This window comes from Neofelis nebulosa, chromosome 5 (assembly GCF_028018385.1).
Source record: "Neofelis nebulosa isolate mNeoNeb1 chromosome 5, mNeoNeb1.pri, whole genome shotgun sequence".
Lineage (NCBI taxonomy): Eukaryota > Metazoa > Chordata > Mammalia > Carnivora > Felidae > Neofelis > Neofelis nebulosa.
Window position 1 is genome coordinate 151,551,737 of NC_080786.1, and position 20,226 is coordinate 151,571,962.

A 20,226-nucleotide genomic window follows, 5' to 3' on the forward strand; every position below is an offset into this window, starting at 1 on the left:
TGGTGTGTTTTATACAGGTTTTTAAACAGTTTTGTCCAAAAGGTAAATTCAGGAAGCAAGAGAAACGTAGTAAAAGCAATTGTAGAAAAGTATGCTTGGTGTTGGGATTGCTGAGTCCCTTTGTGCTGTTAGAATTTTCACATACCTTGCACAGTCCTCAGACTAGACTAAGGTATGCCCTACCTGTGCTTTTCAGCTGTTTCAGTAGCTCTCAGAACAGCAAGAAAGGCAGAATGTGGGTTTCTAGTTCTTCATTCTATATGAAACTATGAGGTAAATATAAATAAAATGGATGGAATAGGTATTATTAAGCTAGAAGAAAATTTTTAAGTAACGTCCTGGAGCTTACGCTGTGTAATCTTTTCAAGAAAAAAACAGTTTGAGCTCCCAGAACTGATTTAAGCAGGAGATGCACACTATGCTTTCCTGAGCTTTGTGATCTGTGTCTTTGCCCAGAGGGGTCCAGGAGCTATGAGCCCTGGGGGTGTGGGTTTCTCCGGCTCCGGGGAAGAAGGGAGCTCGCTCCGGTCCTCTCTGTGCTCCTGGCTTTGTGACAAGAAGCAGGAAAGGGAGAAAAATGTCAAACGCTCAGGATTCAGCCTTGAGTCTAGCATAGATGCGTAGCCGAGTGTTTGGAAAAGTCACTTCCTAATTTTGGGTTTGTGCTCTAGCAAGCAGCACGGTATCAAAACACAGAAGATTTGGCTGCCGAGCCTGAAATCGCCGTGAAAGTTAGTGGAGGGAGTGTTACTTGGTTTGTTCTTTCCACATAGTTTGAGCACCTGCTTGTACAAGGTGCCATTTGAAGCAATGAAATGCAGTCTGGTCTGAAGGCTGATTGTTTGTGGGCAGAATACCTCTGGTTTACATATACAGATGCTCCCAAAGTACTGACTTCTTTTGCAAGAAGTATATAAGAAAAGCACGGTATGTAGAATTAGCTGAGCAGTTTGGCCTCATAGACAGAGTTGGCCAACTGTGGAAGGGGTTGGTGATATTTTATAAAATGCCAAGCACCTAGCGCACACTCCTGTCGAGTGTGGGAAAATCATCGCTACTGAGTCCAAATTACCTTCTTGTCGAATTTCTTGTATGTCCTGTACATTTGAAATTGTCTTGATTGTGTGATTTTGGTGTTTTTGAGTGAGCATAATTGCTCCTGGAAAGATGGAGTCACTGGTTCTGTTTTTCCCATGTTTGAAATACCAGTGGAATTGTAAATGGACAAGTTAAAAATTTAAAGAAACACAGTCACAGTTTTGTGTATAACTAATTTTAATAAACCCACATGCTTATTTTATTGATATTTATTAAGCACAACTCCGTGATGTTGCCCTACAAATAGCCTAAAAGTGACTCGGCCAAGAGGGTAGAATGGAGGCCTTCCCCTGACCAGGAAGGAGCTCCTGGCCCAGTGTTGTGTGGTTCAGAGCCCAGGACTTCGCACGGTCTCAGTTCCCATCTCACAGGTGCCCTTTACGAGCTGCAGAACTCCGGCCGAGCATTTCACATCATAGACTCCGGTCTCCCACTTGCAAGCTGGTGACAAGAACACTGCTCCCTCTCAGGAGATCGTTGCGAGGATTCTATGAGAGATGCAGAAATCTGTGTATGCTTCTGACAGGGCGTGGAGCAAGTACTTCTCTTATTTTATTGTCAACTACTTAAGTCATTCATTTGTTTCTAACCGCAGCAGCTACGCCTCCCGCCAAACTTTTCTTAGAGTAGTAACGAAATACCTCACTGGTTGAGCTTCTGTAAGATCTCATGGTGGGGTTTAGCCGCATTCCAGTGCTCTAAGGATGGTCTTGCCGAGTTAATTCCCTGCATGAGAAAACGTTGCCAGGGTCTTAAAAAATAAAGAAGGAAATATGTTAAGGCAAACCTTTTTCATTATCATAACTGCTTATAGCATTCATTCACATAAAAATAATTGACATGCTTATTACCAGTGTTGTTACTCGATTAATTTACATCTCCAAGGAACAGTATAAGAATAAAATATCCTGTGCATCTCACTGTACCTGCTCTTTATATTTGGCAAGATAAAACAACATATATTTGAAAAATTAAGTAATGTGGATTTTCTTATTAATTGCTGCTATCTTTGCAGACAAATAGTTCTAACCACCGAAGAGTTTTACCCCCTTAAACTTTATTTCGAACTTTAAGGAGGGAAACATCATGAGGACAGAGAATGAATTAATAGCCTACTACAGTAATTCAGTGAAATTACTCTCTGGATAATAGCTTTTTAGAGTTTGAGTATAGAGACAGAGGAAACCAATGTTAATGTTAGTTTTAGAGAAAAGGCACCTGGAAAACTGCCACGATCGCTCCCATCTTGTCTTACCAAGGGGATGGTGACTCTTAAGTCCACCATCACCTTACAGACCAGCCCTCTGTTTTGTTGGTATGGGTTGACGTGGTTAATTATCCCAAGACCCCAGACATTTCGGTGAGGCCTTGGTATGATGCATTTGCTGTCTCTCAGCCCCTCACCTTGACCCGAGTGTCCTCGGAGAGGGGCTGTGCCAGGGGATCTGGCTCAGTCATTAGATTTTGTGGCATCACTGTCTGCAAGAGCTAGACAGGAATCCGCGAATGGCTGGTGATGGTGACTGTAGGTACCTTGATGCACGTCATCGGTTTTGAGGATCTGTTGATGGCAAGAAGCCCTGTTGGGACCACAGTCCAGGATCATGGCACACTAGTGGAGGCATTCCTGGTGTATGTACGGAGGATGCCCCTGCTCTGGTCCCCCTCCCATCTAGCAGGAAGCTCACAGCTGAACTCCGACTACCTGTTACAGGATAAAAGGGACACCGTTTAGGATTCGAGTGGGAGGTTGTTAATAGAATGTGGTTGGAATTAGTTTTTAAAAGAGTTTCACGAGCTTTAAAGTGTTCTCTGGAACTTACTTGGGGTCCGCTCCTAGTGTAATTGTAAGTAGAGATTTCGGTATTGTGGATTCGTCGGTTTATTCAGCAGGTATTTATGAAACATATCGTATGTGCCCACCACTGTTTTAGGCAAAGGGAATAATACACCACTGAACAAAGGAATCCCTGACTTTATGGAGTTTTTCTTGTAATGGGAGGAGAAGGGGAAAAAACTAGAACCAGTAAATGCGTAAATACAGTATGTCAGGTGGCGCTAAGTGCTAAGGCGGGGAGGGAATGCGGACAGTAAGCTCGGGCGTGTTACCGGGGAGAGCATGTTTTGTTAAAGAAACAAACGCAGGTTTCCGCCTTGCTTACGGGGCAGGTGTTTGTCAGAAGGCAGGGTCGAGGGTGTGGGGGCTGCACGTCTTAGTGCCGGGCTCCAGTCTTGCCCCGTGGCCGCCTTGCTTTGTGGTGCCAGCGGGTCCTGACACCATGTCCTAGGAAGCTGAAAGTTGGGTTTGTCTTTGCCTTTGCCTTTTGTCAACCAGATCGGGCTTTAGGAATAATTCGGAAGAACTTTTTCCTTGTATGATGGAGAAGCCCTCTTGGGCAGTGTCGTGTGTGTCTCCTGGAGTCGTGGGTGTGTCTGTGATCCCACTTTAATTTGGGGAACGGGATCGAAAGCCACAGCCGGCACATTATCTTCTAATTTCACTTCTTTGTTCCAGTGGTCTTCATCGGAATCCAGGCGAAAGAGATAACTGAGAGAGAATGTATGATCTTCTAATGTAGATGTCTTTTTTTTTTTTTTTTTAATACCTGTACACAGGTTACAGAAGAGAGGGGATTTATACCAGTACAGTATAGTTAAAGTGCTAGTCTTTTCTGTCTATTTAAAGGTGATGCCTGATATTGTCATGTTACAGAGGCGGATGCCCCAAACCTTCCGTGATCCAGCAACTGCTCCCCTGAGAAAACTTTCTGTTGACTTGATCAAAACATATAAGCATATTAATGAGGTAAGATGACTGATTTCTTTTAATAGCATATCTTGCAATAGAGCAGGGAAGAAAAGTTATTTTGTGGCCTTTTTAAATATACTAAACTTTATTCCCAGTGATTATAATATTGATGATTATTGTGTAAACCAGAGTGTTAATGATTTATAGGTAATATAATTGTGTAAAAGAAAAAAACTATATTAACAAGGACTGCAAAAAATTAAGATAATTGTAGGATGACTTCCCTTTTTTCCAAGTTGTATTTAATATATGCTGAGATCATGTTTCTGCAATAACTCTTCTGTAAAGCAAGAAAGGAGAAAAGGAGGGAATAATGACACTGTAAAATTATGCATATGTTAGAATTTTGTGTAAATTATTATATGTCTTTCTGTTTTCGCCATGGATGTCAGGAAACTCAGTGAGATCTAACACCCAGTTAACAGTCATTTGGCCTACTTTATTTGATAGGTGTCTATTTCTGTGGCTTTAAATTGTCTTTTAAATTTTTATGTGTGTGGCTTTATTGTAAATATTTGGAAGCGTTTTTGGTGGGTGTAAGTAGAGGAAAAAACATAGCACTTGGAATTACTCCTATCACCTTGGCCCTTTGGCTCCAAAAATTATTTTTCTGGTGTCTTAGGCCTTTGGCTTGATTGCCATCTGCTTCTAGCTGCAGCTCTAGCTCCAATTAATTATGAAATGAGCTTTTCTGGAGAAGAGTGGATGTGTCTATGCTTCCCTTCCTCTTCATGTGAGCCCTGTCTCCTTTCATACTAAAGGCTTGCCCCGTTCCAGCTCTGGAGCCATTTAACTAAAAGCATGTTCTTATGCATGTGTACAGTTTATATCAGTTTGATGCTGTTTAATGCCAGTATAGTTGTATTACTGTGGCAGTGTGGCAAGATAAGATTAGTATGCACTCGATGATGAACATTTCTGCGTTGGATTTTGTACACAATGTGTTAGAAAAGATGTGCCAAACTGGTTTTGATTATCTGGAAAATTGTTAACGGTTTATTAATGTCAGTTTGCTAATATCTGGGAGATTATTAACAAAGCTGCTGTTAACCTGTGGTAAAACCAGAGTTGCCCAGTAGCTTTGCTGAAGCAGGTTTTTAACCATTTTGGCACCTTGTAAACTAGAATTTTTCTGGTGTTATTCTGTGCAGTGTAATTTATAATTTCCTCAGTTAGTTACCAATTACTTGAACTATTGCCTAGTCTACCTGTACTTTTTTAACTGGCTTTAGAAACAGTTTTGTAAGAAAAGTAGATAGAAGGAGAAGAACTCAACTGTGATCAGCCACAGGGTTTACGGCCCTTATGGGGAAGGGGAAGGGGAAGGGGAAGGGGAAGGAGCGGCTGGCTTTCATTAGTTGTTACGTTATTACAGGCTTAAAAACCGGAATGTCTCAGAGGGCCTTTTGTATTAGGAAAATTTTAGCTCACACCCATCTAAACTTTCATTTTTAAGACCTTTTGTCTTAAGACCAAATATAAAATTGGGATGCAGGAAGTTGATAGGATGACAAAGCTCTTTATTTGGTTTGGCATGTGTTGATTACGTCAGTATCTACACACACACACACACACCCCCTCCCTGCCCCATCCCTCATGTTCTACTCGTACAAGCTATGCCATCTCATTGTATACAAGTTACATCCCAGTTTAAGGAATCAATATAAATCAGACTCTGTTAGTCTTCTTGAATGGGATACTTGGACTAGTCACTTAGCATCTGTTGATAAGATGTATAAACAATATAATTTAAAGGTGAATTTCATCGTAGACGTTTTTCAACGGTGATATATCAGTGTCATTACGTAATTCAGATAGCAACTATAGAAAATTCTTTATTTCGTTTTTTTGTATTTGTTCTAAGGAATAAAAATTCATCAGTTTCTTCCTGATGGCACATTTGTCTCACGTATACTCTCGATCTGTGTCTCACACACACGCACGTGCACATGGCGCCTCCTCGCCCCCAAAGATTTAAATTATACGCTTAACACCGGTACATTCTCATTTCAGGTTTACTATGCAAAAAAGAAGCGAAGACACCAACAGGGCCAGGGAGACGATTCTAGTCATAAGAAGGAGCGGAAGGTTTACAATGATGGTTATGATGATGATAACTATGATTATATTGTAAAAAACGGAGAGAAGTGGATGGATCGTTACGAAATTGACTCCTTGATAGGCAAAGGTTCCTTTGGACAGGTAATTTAGTGGAAAATGCTGTATTTCCTAAATTAGAGCTTCCTAGCGAATCATGTTGTTATGCCTTTTCCTCAGTAGTACACTTTCAATGTCTGTAAATAGATGTAAAGAACAGATATGTAAGTATTCGGGGTTATCCTGGTCCTTCAAAGGCAGTAAAACTGCATCAGCTCTAAAAACTCCATTAGACTTTCCATATTTACTTTCCAGAGCTGTCAAGTACTTACCTTACTGATACATGAGTTGATCGGAATCGCTAACAGGTAGTGTTGCCCCTTTCATATGGATTGTGTATGGTCTCTGGATGATCCTTCACTCTGGATGCAAGAGATAATTACCTTCCTATCTGATATTCCTCTTCAAAAAGAAAAGAGTTCAGTTGGCACAGCAGGTGCCCTGCCACTTTTTTAGAGGCTGGGAAAGCCAGGGGCTGTGTCCTGGTTTTTCTCTCAACTTACCTTCTGTTTTCAGGCCTTGAAGTGGGCACATGGTCTTCAGGGTTTCCTCTTCCCGTTCTCACAGTACCAGCACGGCTGATACTGTGACTGTGATGGAAAGGATCAGTCAGCAGCTTCTAGCTTCTAGCTTCTAGCAGCTTCTAGCAGGAAAAGAGAGGAAGGGGCTCCCCAATAGAACTCGGTGTTTCTCTTTATTCCTGGCCTCGTCTCCACCCACGGCCCTTCCGTCCTCACCTGCCCACCCAGCCTCAGCGTAGAGCGCAAAACCCTAAATATGGCGGTCTCTTGCATCAGTTGTGCTCAGACCGAGAGCCATCACACCTTCGTCTTTGCACTTTTGAGAAACTTTTTCTCTGGCTGTGGACCTGCCCAGCTAGCTGCTCCCACTTGTCAGTCCTATCTCATTGAGTCCCCAAGCTCTGTTTGGTGTGAGGTGTGATTTACTGCTGATCCCAGTCTCCTTTGCCTCACGCCCTTTGTGTGGTGAGGCCATTACTAACCTGCAGTTCAAACACTTCTTTGGACTTTTCAGTGATGAGGATAGGATGGGTTTCAGAATGACTCTCCTGAACCACCTTTAAAGAAAAATGGTTTTGTTTTGGGGCCTTTTAAAACTATGGAACCCGCGTGCTCCTATTTACCCATTGCTGCTCTGAGAGAAGGAAAAATAATGCCTTTTTTTCAGCCTGTGCATGCGTCTGATCACACTTAGGACAAAAAATGTACTGTGGGCCATTAGCAGCCACCCAGAAAAGGCCCAGAAAAATCTTCAGCTATTAAACCTGTAAGGAAATATGTACAAGGTTGCTAGGAGGCCTCTGTAATTCCAGTGTGGCTCTTCAAGGCCCTGGTGCCACCTGTGTGTAGTATCTGCCCCTTCCCGCTTTCAAATTCCAAGTAGTTGCAGTACTTGTAAAGAACTCAGGGACCTTCTCCTTGATTTGTAACCTCTTTTTCTTTGAGTTAGGGGTTTCTCAGTGTTGGGGGAGTCCCTCTTTATGAAGTATTACTTCTTTTGTCAGAAGCAGCTCCTTCTCTCTCAGGGTCTCCTGAGGAAAGGCGTGTCTGAGGCCCAGCTTTTTTAGTAAGGCCGCACGCGCCCTAGATCCAGGGGTTGCTGGCTCCACCTTGAAAATCACACCAGCTACTTGGGCAGCTGCCTTCAGTAGGACGGTTTTCTAACCCCTGTGTTGTTCACCGTGGAAATGGTGGCCATACAGCCGACTCTCTAAACTTCGTTTTCCATTTTGGTTTTTTGGTTTTCCCTAAATATGTAGTCTTTGAGTTCAGAGTGATGTTTTTCTCCTCCCCTTCGCTTTGATTTTCTCATACTTTAATTCCTAAGAGCAAGTGAGCATAGTTAAACGTTTGAAAATTGAGACCCGTTGACCTCAGACTCCATCTCATCAGGTTAGACTGATGCCTGCCTTAGGCTCACGCGTGTTCAGGTTCAGGACCCGTCACTCACCAGGTAATGTCTTCCATACTGACTTGATCAGATTTTCTCTGAACTCTGCCAGATCCTTGTCAAGTAAGGTGCTCCTTCATTTCTTTAGCCAATGGTTAGGAGTCTTGATTGCACATTGAAATTTCCCAGGGAGCTTTGGCAGGAGGAGGGGGGGGATGTTGGGGGGAAAGGAGCTGCTACCTGGGCTGTAAACCAATTAAACCAGAATCTCTGTGGCTGGATTCTGCGCGTTTGTATTTTTTCAAGCTGCCTGTTGAATGTGTAATTCAGGGTCGGAAACCATTGCTTTAGCATTTAGCCGGTTAACTATTTGCTAAGTCAGTAAATAGTTGGGCCCGTTAGTGGCCTTTGTCCTGGAGACCATTAGGATCCGGGCGTAGAACTGCAGCTCTTGGTGCCGTCAATATAGTCAGTGAAACAGAAGAATACCAAAACCGCTTGGTCAGATGTTTATAGGGGTAGCCTCTGATTTTAAAGACAGTAGACACTCTTTTTTCTAGAATTGGATGAAACCAGAAATAATTGCATTTTTCATTCCAAGTTTGATTTAAAAAATTTTTTTTTAACAAGTTATTTATTTTTTTGAGAGACACAGAGATGGCGCAAGTGGGGGAGGGGCAGAGAGAAAGGGAGACACAATCCCAAGGTGGCAGCACAGAGCCTGATGTGAGGCCGGAACCCACGAAACCGCGAGATCATGACTGGAGCTGAAACCAAGAGTCGGACGCTTAACCGACTGAGCCATCCAGGCACCCCTCCAAGTTTGATTTTAATTGGACCATTTATAATACACCATTGACAATATATTTAACCTTAACCTTGACTGATGTAAATCTTCATGCATTCCATTCTCTTCCTCTCCTCTAGTGGTACTCAGCCTCCAGATTGGAATTACCTGGAGTTCTACCTACATCTATCTCCAGGCTTTCTGAATATGCTAGGAAATGTATAAAAACTCTTGCCTATTCAGATTGTATGTATTATAAATATAAATTAACATTTAATCAGATGGCTCTTTCTGATTTGTGGATAGTTCTCTTTTATCAATGTATTGATTTCCTGAGTTTTTTAAATGTTTATTTTGTGTGTGTGCGAAAGAGATAGTACGTGAATGGGGGAGGGGCAAGGAGAGAGGAAAAGAGAGAATCCCAAGCAGGCTCAACCCTGTTGGCCCAGAGCCCAACTTGGGGCTTGATCTCACACAAATTGTAAGATCATGACCTGAGCCAAAATCAAGAGTTGGATGTTTCTGACTAAGCCACCCAGGTGCCCTGATTTCCTAATTTTTATGTAACTCTCTTTGTTAATAATGTGAAATTCCTTTTAAGTGAGTAAAATTAAGATGAGAGGTGTACATGGTGATTTGCTTATGAACACTCCACTTTCCTTAGCATTGATTCCTACTTTAAAACTGTCAAAATCCACTAATTGTGGCTTTTACCTCATATCATGGAACTTTCTGAGTAATTTGTATTAGATTTATTTTTTTAAAGTAAACCTATTCTTTTGTTATATACCCGTGTTTGTGAAAGTCTAACTTAAGGTTGGGAAGCTTTCTGCACTTTTCAAATGACTCAGAACCTTATTTTAAATATTTTACCTGAGGGCTGCCTGGGTGGCTCAGTCAGTTGAGTGTCCAACGTTGGCCCAGGTCATGATCTCAACAGTTTGTGAGTTTGAACCCCACTTTGGGCTTTGCCCTGACAGCGTGGAGCCTGCTTCGGATTCTCTGTCTTCCTCTCTGTCTGGCTCTCCACCACTCATGCGTACTCTCTCTCAAAAATAAATAAACATTAAAAAAACTTTAAAAAATAAATAATTTACACATATACTTGAGATTTAAACCAGGTTTTTCTCCCATTAAAAGGTTAGGAGAATTGTTTTATAGTGTCATTTAGTAAAAAAGGTAAAAAAAGCAAAGCACTTGTCATGATGTAAATTTGTTTGTGGAGAAATCTAGCTTTTGTTAAGGCAATATTGTGGATATTTAGAAATACTGTAAGGATACAAAAGAAATGTAACAGAAAAGATTGACTTAAAGTTGACTGTAAAGTAGTAAATGGATGAGACTGAATGGAAACGAACAGGACCTCATCTTAGGGAGATGAGAAGAATGAGAATTAGGTAAATATACAATTAAAGTTAAATGTAGAATGTTGTGCAGTTGTTGCCATTAGTAGAGAATTATTTATCTTTTTTCTCTTTTAGGTTGTAAAAGCATATGATCGTGTGGAGCAAGAATGGGTTGCCATTAAAATAATAAAGAACAAGAAGGCTTTTCTGAATCAAGCCCAGATAGAAGTGCGACTTCTTGAGCTCATGAACAAACATGACACTGAAATGAAATACTACATAGGTAAACAAACAGGCACACAAAGCCATGTGCCCTCACATGGGCCAGAAGTTTGAGTTCATGGTTGTTTTTGAATGAGAATATGTTAATTTTTAAAGTGATAGGTTAAAAATTCAACTGTTTATTTCTGTTGGAGGGCATAGATTTTTGTCGGTTACTCGATCTGGCAGTAATATTCTAAATCTTGGGGAATGTGCATTCCTCGTGGTGTATAATTTAGAAACACAAGAATAGTATCATGTTTTGCAACTTACTAGTGCCATTTGTTTGCTGTAATGATGCACTTTATCCAGGGGTCCTCTTTTTAGCAACTTTAACTGTTTCTCCTACCCTCAGAAATCAGAAGTAAGCCAAATATATTACAATAATAGAACTAGTTTTGGAATGTCTGAGCCAAGTTCTCAGACTCCTCCTCAGGCTGTTTGTCAGTTTGACAGCATTAGATGCTGTTAAGACTTATTACAACAGAAGAGAGGTAATAGCCACTATTTCTTGAACTCCTATCATATTCCTTGTGCTTTTCTTCCATCATCTGTAATAGAGTAGTCCTGTAAGGAAAGCGGTGGGGTCCTTAGATTATAGACTGTGTTTACAAAGTGTAACATACCCAGGATCCCAGGGGCTCTGCAGCTAGCATCTGAAGCTACCTCTGCTGGAATCTAGACCCTGTGTTTGTTTCCTTGTCTTACAGTGTTTTTCCTGAAAACAAAAAAGAGAAAAATTCTGAAAATCGTGAAGTCAGTTGATATATGGGCCCAACAACATCTGAATATACCTTGTTTAATACTGTTCTCAGTCAAATCTAAGATGCCAAGGATTGTAAGATCCCATTATTCTATGTGCCAAGAAACAAATTGCTACCAAGAGTAAATATAAAATACCATCAAGTTTTAAGATTGAGACCTTAGGATCAACTAACTATAGAAGTTTCTCTAGGCATGTATACATAGCAACTCATTTCCAGAAATGCTGGCCTGACTTGATAAACATGAGGTTAAATTTTATTTAACAAATATCTTTTTATGAATAAGTGGGCATTATGATTCTTTAGTGTGCCCAAAATGGTGGAAACAAAAGATGAATGTTTAAAGATACCAAGATCAGATTTCCTTTATGAAACTGCCTTCATTCCCTAGTGTTACAGTAAAATGACCTTAATATTATTAATTTTTCTTAATTTCTTCTCTGTAAGAAAACCTGATATAATCCATAGTAATAACATGTCTATTTAAAACCTTTTCCTTTTTTTTTGTTTATTTTTGAGAGAGAGAGAGAAACACAAGTGGGGGAGGGGGAGAGACAGAGACAGAGACAGAGAGAGACAGAGCGACAGAGACACCGAATCCGAAGCAGGCTCCAGGCTCTGAGCTGTCGGCACAGAGCCTGACGCGGGGCTGCAACCCACGATCTGTGAGATCATGACCTGAGCCACAAAGTCGGATGCTTAACTGACTGAACCACCCAGGTGCCCCTAAAACCTCTCATACTCACTGAACATTTACTGTTCAGTGTCAGTTATAACTTGTGTAAATTTGAGCCTGTTTTCATTCAAAGGGCTTAGAAGCTCAAGAAGGACATTTGAAGGATACTTGACTTATAATCTGTGAACATCTTCCTCCTTACTCTTGTGTTTTGTGTTTTGAGTGTTTGCTTAAGTAGTAGAGAAAATGTTGATGGCATTACATTTGAATTCTGTCTTATGGAAAGAAAACATGGCACATTTATAGTAAGCATTCAATAAATGTTAGTTATTCAGTTGTATATAATAATGGCTGTCAATTTGTTTTTAATAAACTGACTTTAATGATTATTAATGGCATTAATTATTATAGATGCTTTTGGGATGCGTTTTTTTTTTTTTTTTAAGTTTTTATTTAGGAAGGTGGTGAATGTACAGTGTCTCAAGAAACTGAGGCTCTATATTGGAAAACAAGCAAAAACTTTAAAATTAGACATAGCCCTGCCAGGAGAATTGATACTTAAAATTTAAGATGTCTCAAAGTCATATTGCTCTTTTGTGATGTCAGTAACTTCTTTTTGTTTTGAAGTAATTGATAAGAATAGTTTATTCTAATAGTTTGTAGTCCTAGGTCTGTGAGACTTTAAAAAAAAAAGTCTTCTTTACCGTGCAGCATAATTGCTCACGTGGATTATTTGGTATCTGTCATGGGTCTAGTTAAAATTCACTTTAGGTTTAGAACAAAGTCTTGCTGACCCTCAACAAAGTTCAGTTAAAAAGATAACACAACTGTATCCCCAAAGTTCGGTGAAAAAGATACATAAATATACTTGTGTTTGAGCTTTCTTTGACAGTGTCTTTAGTGCTCAGCCCATTGTAGTTACTCAGTAAATGAGTAATGAATTGGGAAGTCAGGTGGAACCAAGTGGCTCGATCTTCCATTCGAAGAACTTTGTAATCACAGAGTTTCTTAAAGGAATTTTTGTAATTACACTGGAATTTTGACATCAGTTACTTTCTACATTCTTTTTGTGGCTACTGCTTCATCAAATTAAAACTCTTGACCATGTTGCTGGGGTGTCTTCTTGCCCATGGAGCTCTGTTTATAGTATTAAACCTATGCACTTCACTGATTAAGAGCAGATATTATACATTCTTTTTTTTTTTTTAATTTTTCTTAATGTTTTTTTATTATTATTGAGAGAGAGAGAGAGAGAGAGAGCAAGCAGAGGAGGGTTAGAAAGAGGGAGACAGAGAATTCAAAAGAGGCTCCAGGCTCTGAGCTGTCAGCACAGAACCTGATGTGGGGCTCGAACCCACTAACAGGGAGATGGTGACCTGAGCCGAAGTCGGACGTTTAACCGACCGAGCCACCCAGGAGCCCCAGATGTTATACGTTCTTATGTAACCTTTAAGGATTCTTTTTATTTTCAGAGTGTTGAGTTGTACTGTAGACTCCTATAGAGCCGTTTAGCATTTGTATTATTTATCCCAGCTTTGGATTGTTTGTATCAAGAATGATGTGAAACCAATGTTGACGGGCCCTGCTCCTGGGGAGGCCATTCAGGAGCACACAATGTATCCCCCATTTTTGGGGACCAGAGATTGAATACCGTCATAGTTACTCCAGATAGATCTGTAGAGAAACCTGTTTTTTTTATGAAACCAAGAGACCAAAATGAAGGTAACCTTGACAGATGGTTGTTTTATGTCATTCCAGTTGAGTAACAAGTGTTCAGCTTGGTATATATAAGAATTTTATAGTGAAGGGCAGCACTTTATTGAATGACCTCATCTGATGTGCAGTCAGTGTTAATACTAAAAGCACAATCTTTGAAGCAATTTAGTGTGTATTAAGCCTTTTTAGAGGTCAACACTGATCGCATATAATGGCTTCTATACTCTTTTTTCTCATTCATGAGCCTGCTTACAATTTCTTCTTATGATTGAGTTTTATTTTCAAGTTTTCCCAAACCTTCAGTTGTGCACAAGATATCCCATGTACCGGTTTGATGAACATAAATCAAATGCCTTGATTATGAACTCTTGTAAAGCATGCTTTTCACATACTTGTTGTATTTGCCTAAAAGAAAAAAAGATCTGTGCCTTCCTTTGACAATTGTTACAGGAAATTACTAGTGAGATCCAAGGCTGAGCAAAGCGGAATATGGATATATATCAGAGCCTGACAGCCGCCTACAGCAGCATGGTCACAACCTGGAGATCCCAGTGGGTGGGGCTTTATATGAAGTTGTGAGGTTGGGCTCTCAGGGAGTAAAAAATACTTTCTCACAGAAGTGAGCAGGAAGTCACTGAAGTATTCTCAGTATTGTTTGTCAGTTTGCTATGTGTGTTTTCAGACCTGATTTCTTTTTTTTTTTTTTTTTTTTTAAACTAAGCATTTTGGTGATACTTCTCACGTTATATTGCTGATTGGCAGGCACGACACCTGTTTAATTAGCAGGTGAACAATCTAGATATTCCTGACTGGTTACAGAATGTGCTGTTAGTGCAGAACGCCGATCTCCAAGTTCTAACTTGGTTTTCACTCTACATTTGACGTGGAAATGTTGTTAGACTGTTTGAGAGTTCGTGCATGCATTATTCTCATCTTATTGGTATATATAATTTAAAATGAAACTTTTTCTTCCTCTTTCAGTGCATTTGAAGCGCCACTTTATGTTTCGAAACCATCTCTGTTTAGTTTTTGAAATGCTGTCCTACAACCTCTATGACTTGTTGAGGAACACCAATTTTCGAGGTGTCTCTTTGAACCTAACACGAAAGTTTGCACAACAGATGTGCACTGCACTGCTTTTCCTCGCGACTCCAGAACTTAGTATCATTCACTGTGACCTAAAACCTGAGAATATCCTTCTTTGTAACCCCAAACGCAGTGCAATCAAGATCGTTGACTTTGGCAGTTCCTGTCAGTTGGGGCAGAGGGTAAGTATATTTCAGGACTTGTGTATTAAAGTAGAATTAGGTAAAAGTGTAGGTAGATATTTGAGATGTTATTAATGTGTATACAATTCAGAGGTAATCACAGGATGGTTATCTTTAAAATGTGCTGCTTGAATCACATTGTGTTGAAACCTATTTTGGGGAAGTATCTCTTAAAATGTAAATAGTTAGGTTTTGAATGAGAAGGTATTGGTTTTTTAAAATGGGGTTTAAAAAATGACCTGTGTGCCTAAAAGAGAGAATAGGAGATGAGCGAATTAAATATTACGTGGATCTGTGTATTTTCCAAGTAGAGGTTTTAGTATAAATTTGGGGCTATTCCAATACTAGAGCATTGAATCCTTGCTATGAAATGTTTCTCTAAAGATCAAGATAAATGTGTTTCTCCAAAAACTGGTAAGTTAAGAAAAATACAGGTAATTTTACATTATACATGGTGATCTTGTATAGAAATTACACAGTTGGTTAGTATACTTGGGTTGATAAATAAGTTCAAATCTTTTTTGCCCTGTATACATTCTGACACATGTCCAAACTGGTTTTTCTCAGACTGCTGAAGACAGACCTGTCTATAGCAATAAATGGATTTAGATTTAGCTGATGGAAGAAAGATTTTTCCTGCTATTCTTTCTAGCGTTAATGAAAGCTACCCTTAACAGCGGGTTTTGCATATAGAATAGGAGTGATAGGTTGCTCTCTTCTTGAAAGGAAGTCAGATCCCCATTTGATGATGTTTTACTCACTTCAGACACTGTTCCTATTTACTTGAAAGTATTGAAACTGCACTTCTTAGCGGGGGAAAAAAGGAAAGGCCACAACTGACTTTCAGATACTATTTCATGTTGGCTTTCCGCTTTTTGTTTTTCCCGATTGGATTTCTTATCCTGTGCAACTTTTCTGTTGCACAATCTTTTTGTGTTTTAAGCATGGCTGGTTAATTTAATTGTGGAGGTTCATAGCCAGTTAACAGGACTATCAGGCTTTTTGTTACTTTCTACAACTTGTCTTCTGGTAGCAGTGTTCTGTAGATCACCGATTGAAATTTAGGGGAGTGGGAAGCAAAGTTTGGGGTTTCAGATGCCTCTGAAAATCAAGAGATGTGCGTAGTTGTTGATGGGGATTAAGTATATTGTGAATGGGAAATACATGCCCATCTTGAACGTCATTTGAATAGATTTAGATTTGGAAAATTTCTACGCCCTCACCTTTTAAACCTAAATCCTATGTTGTGATCTAATATCAAACACTACTGTGCCTCTCCAGCCAAATTGAGACAACTATCCCTTTAGCTCCGTGAGGTTTAAACTGTGTGAGCGTGTCAGGTGAGAGCGAGAGATCCTTTCTGAGACGCACACCCAGTGGCCCTGCCCTGCCCTTACTGGTTCCGTCTCAGAAGGTGGCCGGGCAGGCGTGTTGCAGGGGATTTGGGTGCACAACCTTGTAGATGACCCAGCCGCTGCTTCGACCAAACCAAATAGACGAGTGACAGACAGAAGCTGGGAAATGAGACCTTTGAGATGTAGGGAGTCGTTGGGGCTTACCGATGCTGTTGGCCCTCCACAAACTTGGAAACGTAATAGTTCTTACCTCTCCCTTTGAATTTCACTTTCTTCATTCTGACAAGACCTTAGGTTTGGGGTTGATCTGCTTATGGGGCATCAAATTGTTTTTTGGAGACTCGGCTAGAGTTTTAGGTGGGAGCCACGAAAGCATCCGTGAGAAAGCACCACGCCGCTGGCCACCTAATTGGACTGTTAAGCGTGAAGAGCTTTAGTTAGGAGGATTTTGTTTGTTTCTTTCTCTTTTTGTTTGCTTTCCTGATGTTTCTAAATACAAATTTATGATGGCTGAAAATGAATTGGTCTCTAGAGACGTTCTCAGATTACTTCATTGAAAATTATCCATTTCAAGATTTTTTTCCCTAAGAATTCTCAAATGGAGGTGGAGGAGGACAGGGCAGAGAAGAAGTGATTGATCAGGAATGACCTCCGGTTGAATTTTATATGGGGGTGTTTCTCAGATACATCTGTGAAACCAGTACAGTAATAGATGTCTGAATTTTCATTTACATTGTACTGAGTTCATTTGACTTGATGCTGAAATACATTCTGTAGGTTAATTAAAATACAGTTTAGTCCTTAAATTAGTGGTAAACCAAGTGCTATCCATGGCAGGAAAGAATAATTAATAGGGAGACCCTATTCTCAATAATGTCTTTTTTCTAACAAAACATAATTGTTTTAAGGTGTATCTTGATTGCCAGTTAGGATTGGACTAAACGAAAGGGCTTGAATTGTATGTTTTGCATTTCACAGTGTGATTAACCACTCTCTTGAAATGTTTGTTTAAGTGATACTTGTAGCATAAAGGTGAAATCAGTAAATGGAACCCCAGCTTAGGAGTTAGGCAATTGTTTTTTCTGTTGATACCAGATAAATGTTCTTAATTCAGTGTTGAGCACAATGAAACAAAACTTATGTTGGAATTAATATGATATTGCAATATATTTCAGATATACCAGTATATTCAGAGTCGCTTTTATCGGTCTCCAGAGGTGCTACTGGGAATGCCTTATGACCTTGCTATCGACATGTGGTCCCTTGGGTGTATTTTGGTTGAAATGCACACTGGAGAACCTCTGTTCAGTGGAGCCAATGAGGTATATGATGATTGCTTTCTAAATTCTGTTTCTGTTTTCATAATTTCCTTTTGTTTTTAATCTTTGTGTAATCTTAAAATTTTTTTTTAGGAAAAGACGTCTGCTTATAATCAAGTTAAATATTCAAATGTTGGGTCAGTTTTGAATTTATATTGTTCATTTAAAAAGTTTTTCAATTATTGTAATGGTGAGTTTAGGATTTTGAGATGGGAAGTGAGATCTTTTCATCTGCTAATAAGGAAAACAATAAGTCAGATTAGAAAATGTTACGCATTTTGGTTTAAATGTTACAGATTTAAAGTATAATATAACAGAAAAAGGTAACAAAGGCATGAGGGCCACTATGAAAACGGTGTCAACATTGCTGTAAATTTTGAGGGTACGATTTAGAATTTAAGAAGTGATGGCTGGCAGCCTTGATGAGATTTGATCTGAGTAATTTAGGGTGAATTACGATTATAGAATTTTAGAGCTACAGGCTATATGTAATTCTTTTAATTCATGGGTTTCCGGTCTGTTCTCAGAAGGTGTTGGAAAGTCAGAGGCAGTGCCTAGGAGGGCACGGGAGAGGCCATGCTCTCTTGTAGTCAGAGGAATTGGACTTCCATTGGCTTTAAAACCTTGTGGGGTTTTTTTGTGTTTTGAAGAAAAGTTAACCATTACAGATCTTGATCAGTCCATGCATTTATAAATAAGAAAAGAAAGACCATGACTTACACAGGGTTATACAACTCTTAATATGGCGTCGGAAACGTGTCCCTTCCATCCTTTTAATTCACTTGAACTACAGGAGTAGTGAGCTAGTCCTGGGCAGTAACTGGCATAGTGTGTGTTTGGTATTGTTTTGTTATCCTTAATATTATCCTGTAAATCAGGATCTTTCTCATGAGCTTACACGGTATTAAATTCAATTGTATTAATTCTAACTAAAACATAATGAGATACTATTAACTGTATTTTATTAAATCATGTGAAACTTCAGTGGCTTCCACCTCACCCATTGTAAGAGCCAAGTTCTTTGAGTGGTTCAAAGAATCCCCCATTCCCTGTGACTCCTGCGCTCTCTCTGCGACCTTGCCTCCCCTCGCTCTCTCTGGGCCAGCACGCAGCCTTACTCTGTGGTCCCTTGGAAACAGTAGCCACAGGCCCATAGTACTAAGGCCTTTGCATCAGTGCTTCTCCATGCCTGAAATGCCCTTTCCCCAGGGAGCGCGTGGCTCCTTCCCTCCCTGCCTGGGTCTTTGCTGTCATACCCTCTTCTTGGTGACACCCTGCTTTCGGTTGCAGTGCCCCTTCTCACCCTCCATCTTTGAATTTCCTCATGGTTCTTCGTCGTCATCTGACATAATGTATTTCATTATGTGTTTGTTCATTAGTGATCTCTTCCCCTATCGTACGAACTTTTTGGCAGGGATTTTTTTTTTTATCTGTTTTGTTTACTGCTATGTTCTACTGAGCATGGCTTCTAGCATATAGGAGACACTTGGTATTTGAGTGAATGAACCTGCACTTAAAAATATACTTTATTTGGTCCACACTTTATTAAGCCTGTGGGATTTTTTTTTGGATGGTTATTTGATTTTACGTGTTCATTTGTTTAATTGTCTGTCCTGCCCTGTGTGGAATGGTGGACTCCAGGAGGGCAGGGACTGTGTCTCTTTTGTTCCTTATCGTGTGCTCAGTGCCTAAGAGGACACGCGCAAGATGCTCTGTTTAAAATTTATGGATGAGGGGCGCCTGGGTGGCTCAGTCGGTTGAGCATCCAACTTCGGCTCAGGTCATGATCTCACGGTCTGTGGGTTTGAGCCCCGTGTTGGGCCCTGTGCTGACCGCTCAGAGCCTGGAGCCTGTTTCAGATTCTGTGTCTCCCTCTCTCTCTGACCCTCCCCTGTTCATGCTCTGTCTCTCTCTGTCTCAAAAATGAATAAAACATTACCAAAAAAATTAAAAAAAATAAAATAAAATTTATGGATGAACGAATGAACTGGTGAGGAGAAGCAGGATGTACTACAGTAGAAGTTACAGGCGTTTTTGTTTTTATTTTTAATACAGGTAGATCAGATGAATAAAATAGTGGAAGTTCTGAGTATTCCACCTGCTCACATTCTTGACCAAGCACCAAAAGCAAGAAAGTTCTTTGAGAAGTTGCCAGATGGCACTTGGAACTTAAAGAAGACCAAAGATGGAAAACGGGTAAAATAGGGAAACTTGATTTATTTATTTATATTTTTATATGTATATTTATTTAGCCTGTGTTACTTACTTCACAGCAGCTGTTGGTAGCTCACTTTGTATTTTGAAATCAGTGTCTCCGTTAACAATTTCATTAATAACCTAGGCGTCTGCTTTCTTCAGAAGTTGGGTATAGTTTGCCCTGGACTGTCTGTATGGACGAGTGTGTGTTTAATGGGCAGAGTTAAGGCTTCATGTTGGAAACTGTATGTCTGCCGTGTGACACAGCTGATCTGCCTCATTTCAGCAGTAGAATCCGAAAGTTCAACCTCTGTCTGTCACAGTGAGTGTATATAACGACGTCACAGTAAACAGTACTGCAGCTGTGGGCAGTAGAGGTCAGGATTGCAGTAAACGGCTTTTTCAAAACAATTCGTTCCGACGGGAGAAAAGAATTTTTGACTTGGGCGATTTGTGGCAAGAATATCAACCGACTCAGTAATCCTTCGGCAGATTTCAGTTCTGGTTCCTAGCTCGGTGGCATGGACAGCAGGGATGTCAGTCCAAAACCCTTGCAATTAAGG

The 20,226-nt window shown here is 40.1% G+C and overlaps 1 protein-coding gene across 9 annotated transcripts in view; it reads left to right on the forward strand.

The window, feature by feature from the left end:
- DYRK1A (dual specificity tyrosine phosphorylation regulated kinase 1A) overlaps positions 1 to 20,226 on the forward strand; it is a 150,460-nt gene that overhangs the window by 112,867 nt on the left and 17,367 nt on the right. For 8 of the 9 annotated variants that reach the window (XM_058731989.1, XM_058731994.1, XM_058731991.1 and 5 more), the window contains 6 exons: positions 3,785 to 3,904; positions 5,921 to 6,109; positions 10,244 to 10,391; positions 14,507 to 14,793; positions 17,324 to 17,470; positions 19,523 to 19,663. In XM_058731989.1, coding sequence (XP_058587972.1) covers positions 3,785 to 3,904; positions 5,921 to 6,109; positions 10,244 to 10,391; positions 14,507 to 14,793; positions 17,324 to 17,470; positions 19,523 to 19,663 — 1,032 coding nt within the window. The remainder of the gene's footprint in view (positions 1 to 3,784; positions 3,905 to 5,920; positions 6,110 to 10,243; positions 10,392 to 14,506; positions 14,794 to 17,323; positions 17,471 to 19,522; positions 19,664 to 20,226) is intronic. The other variant, XM_058731990.1, reaches the window with a different exon arrangement.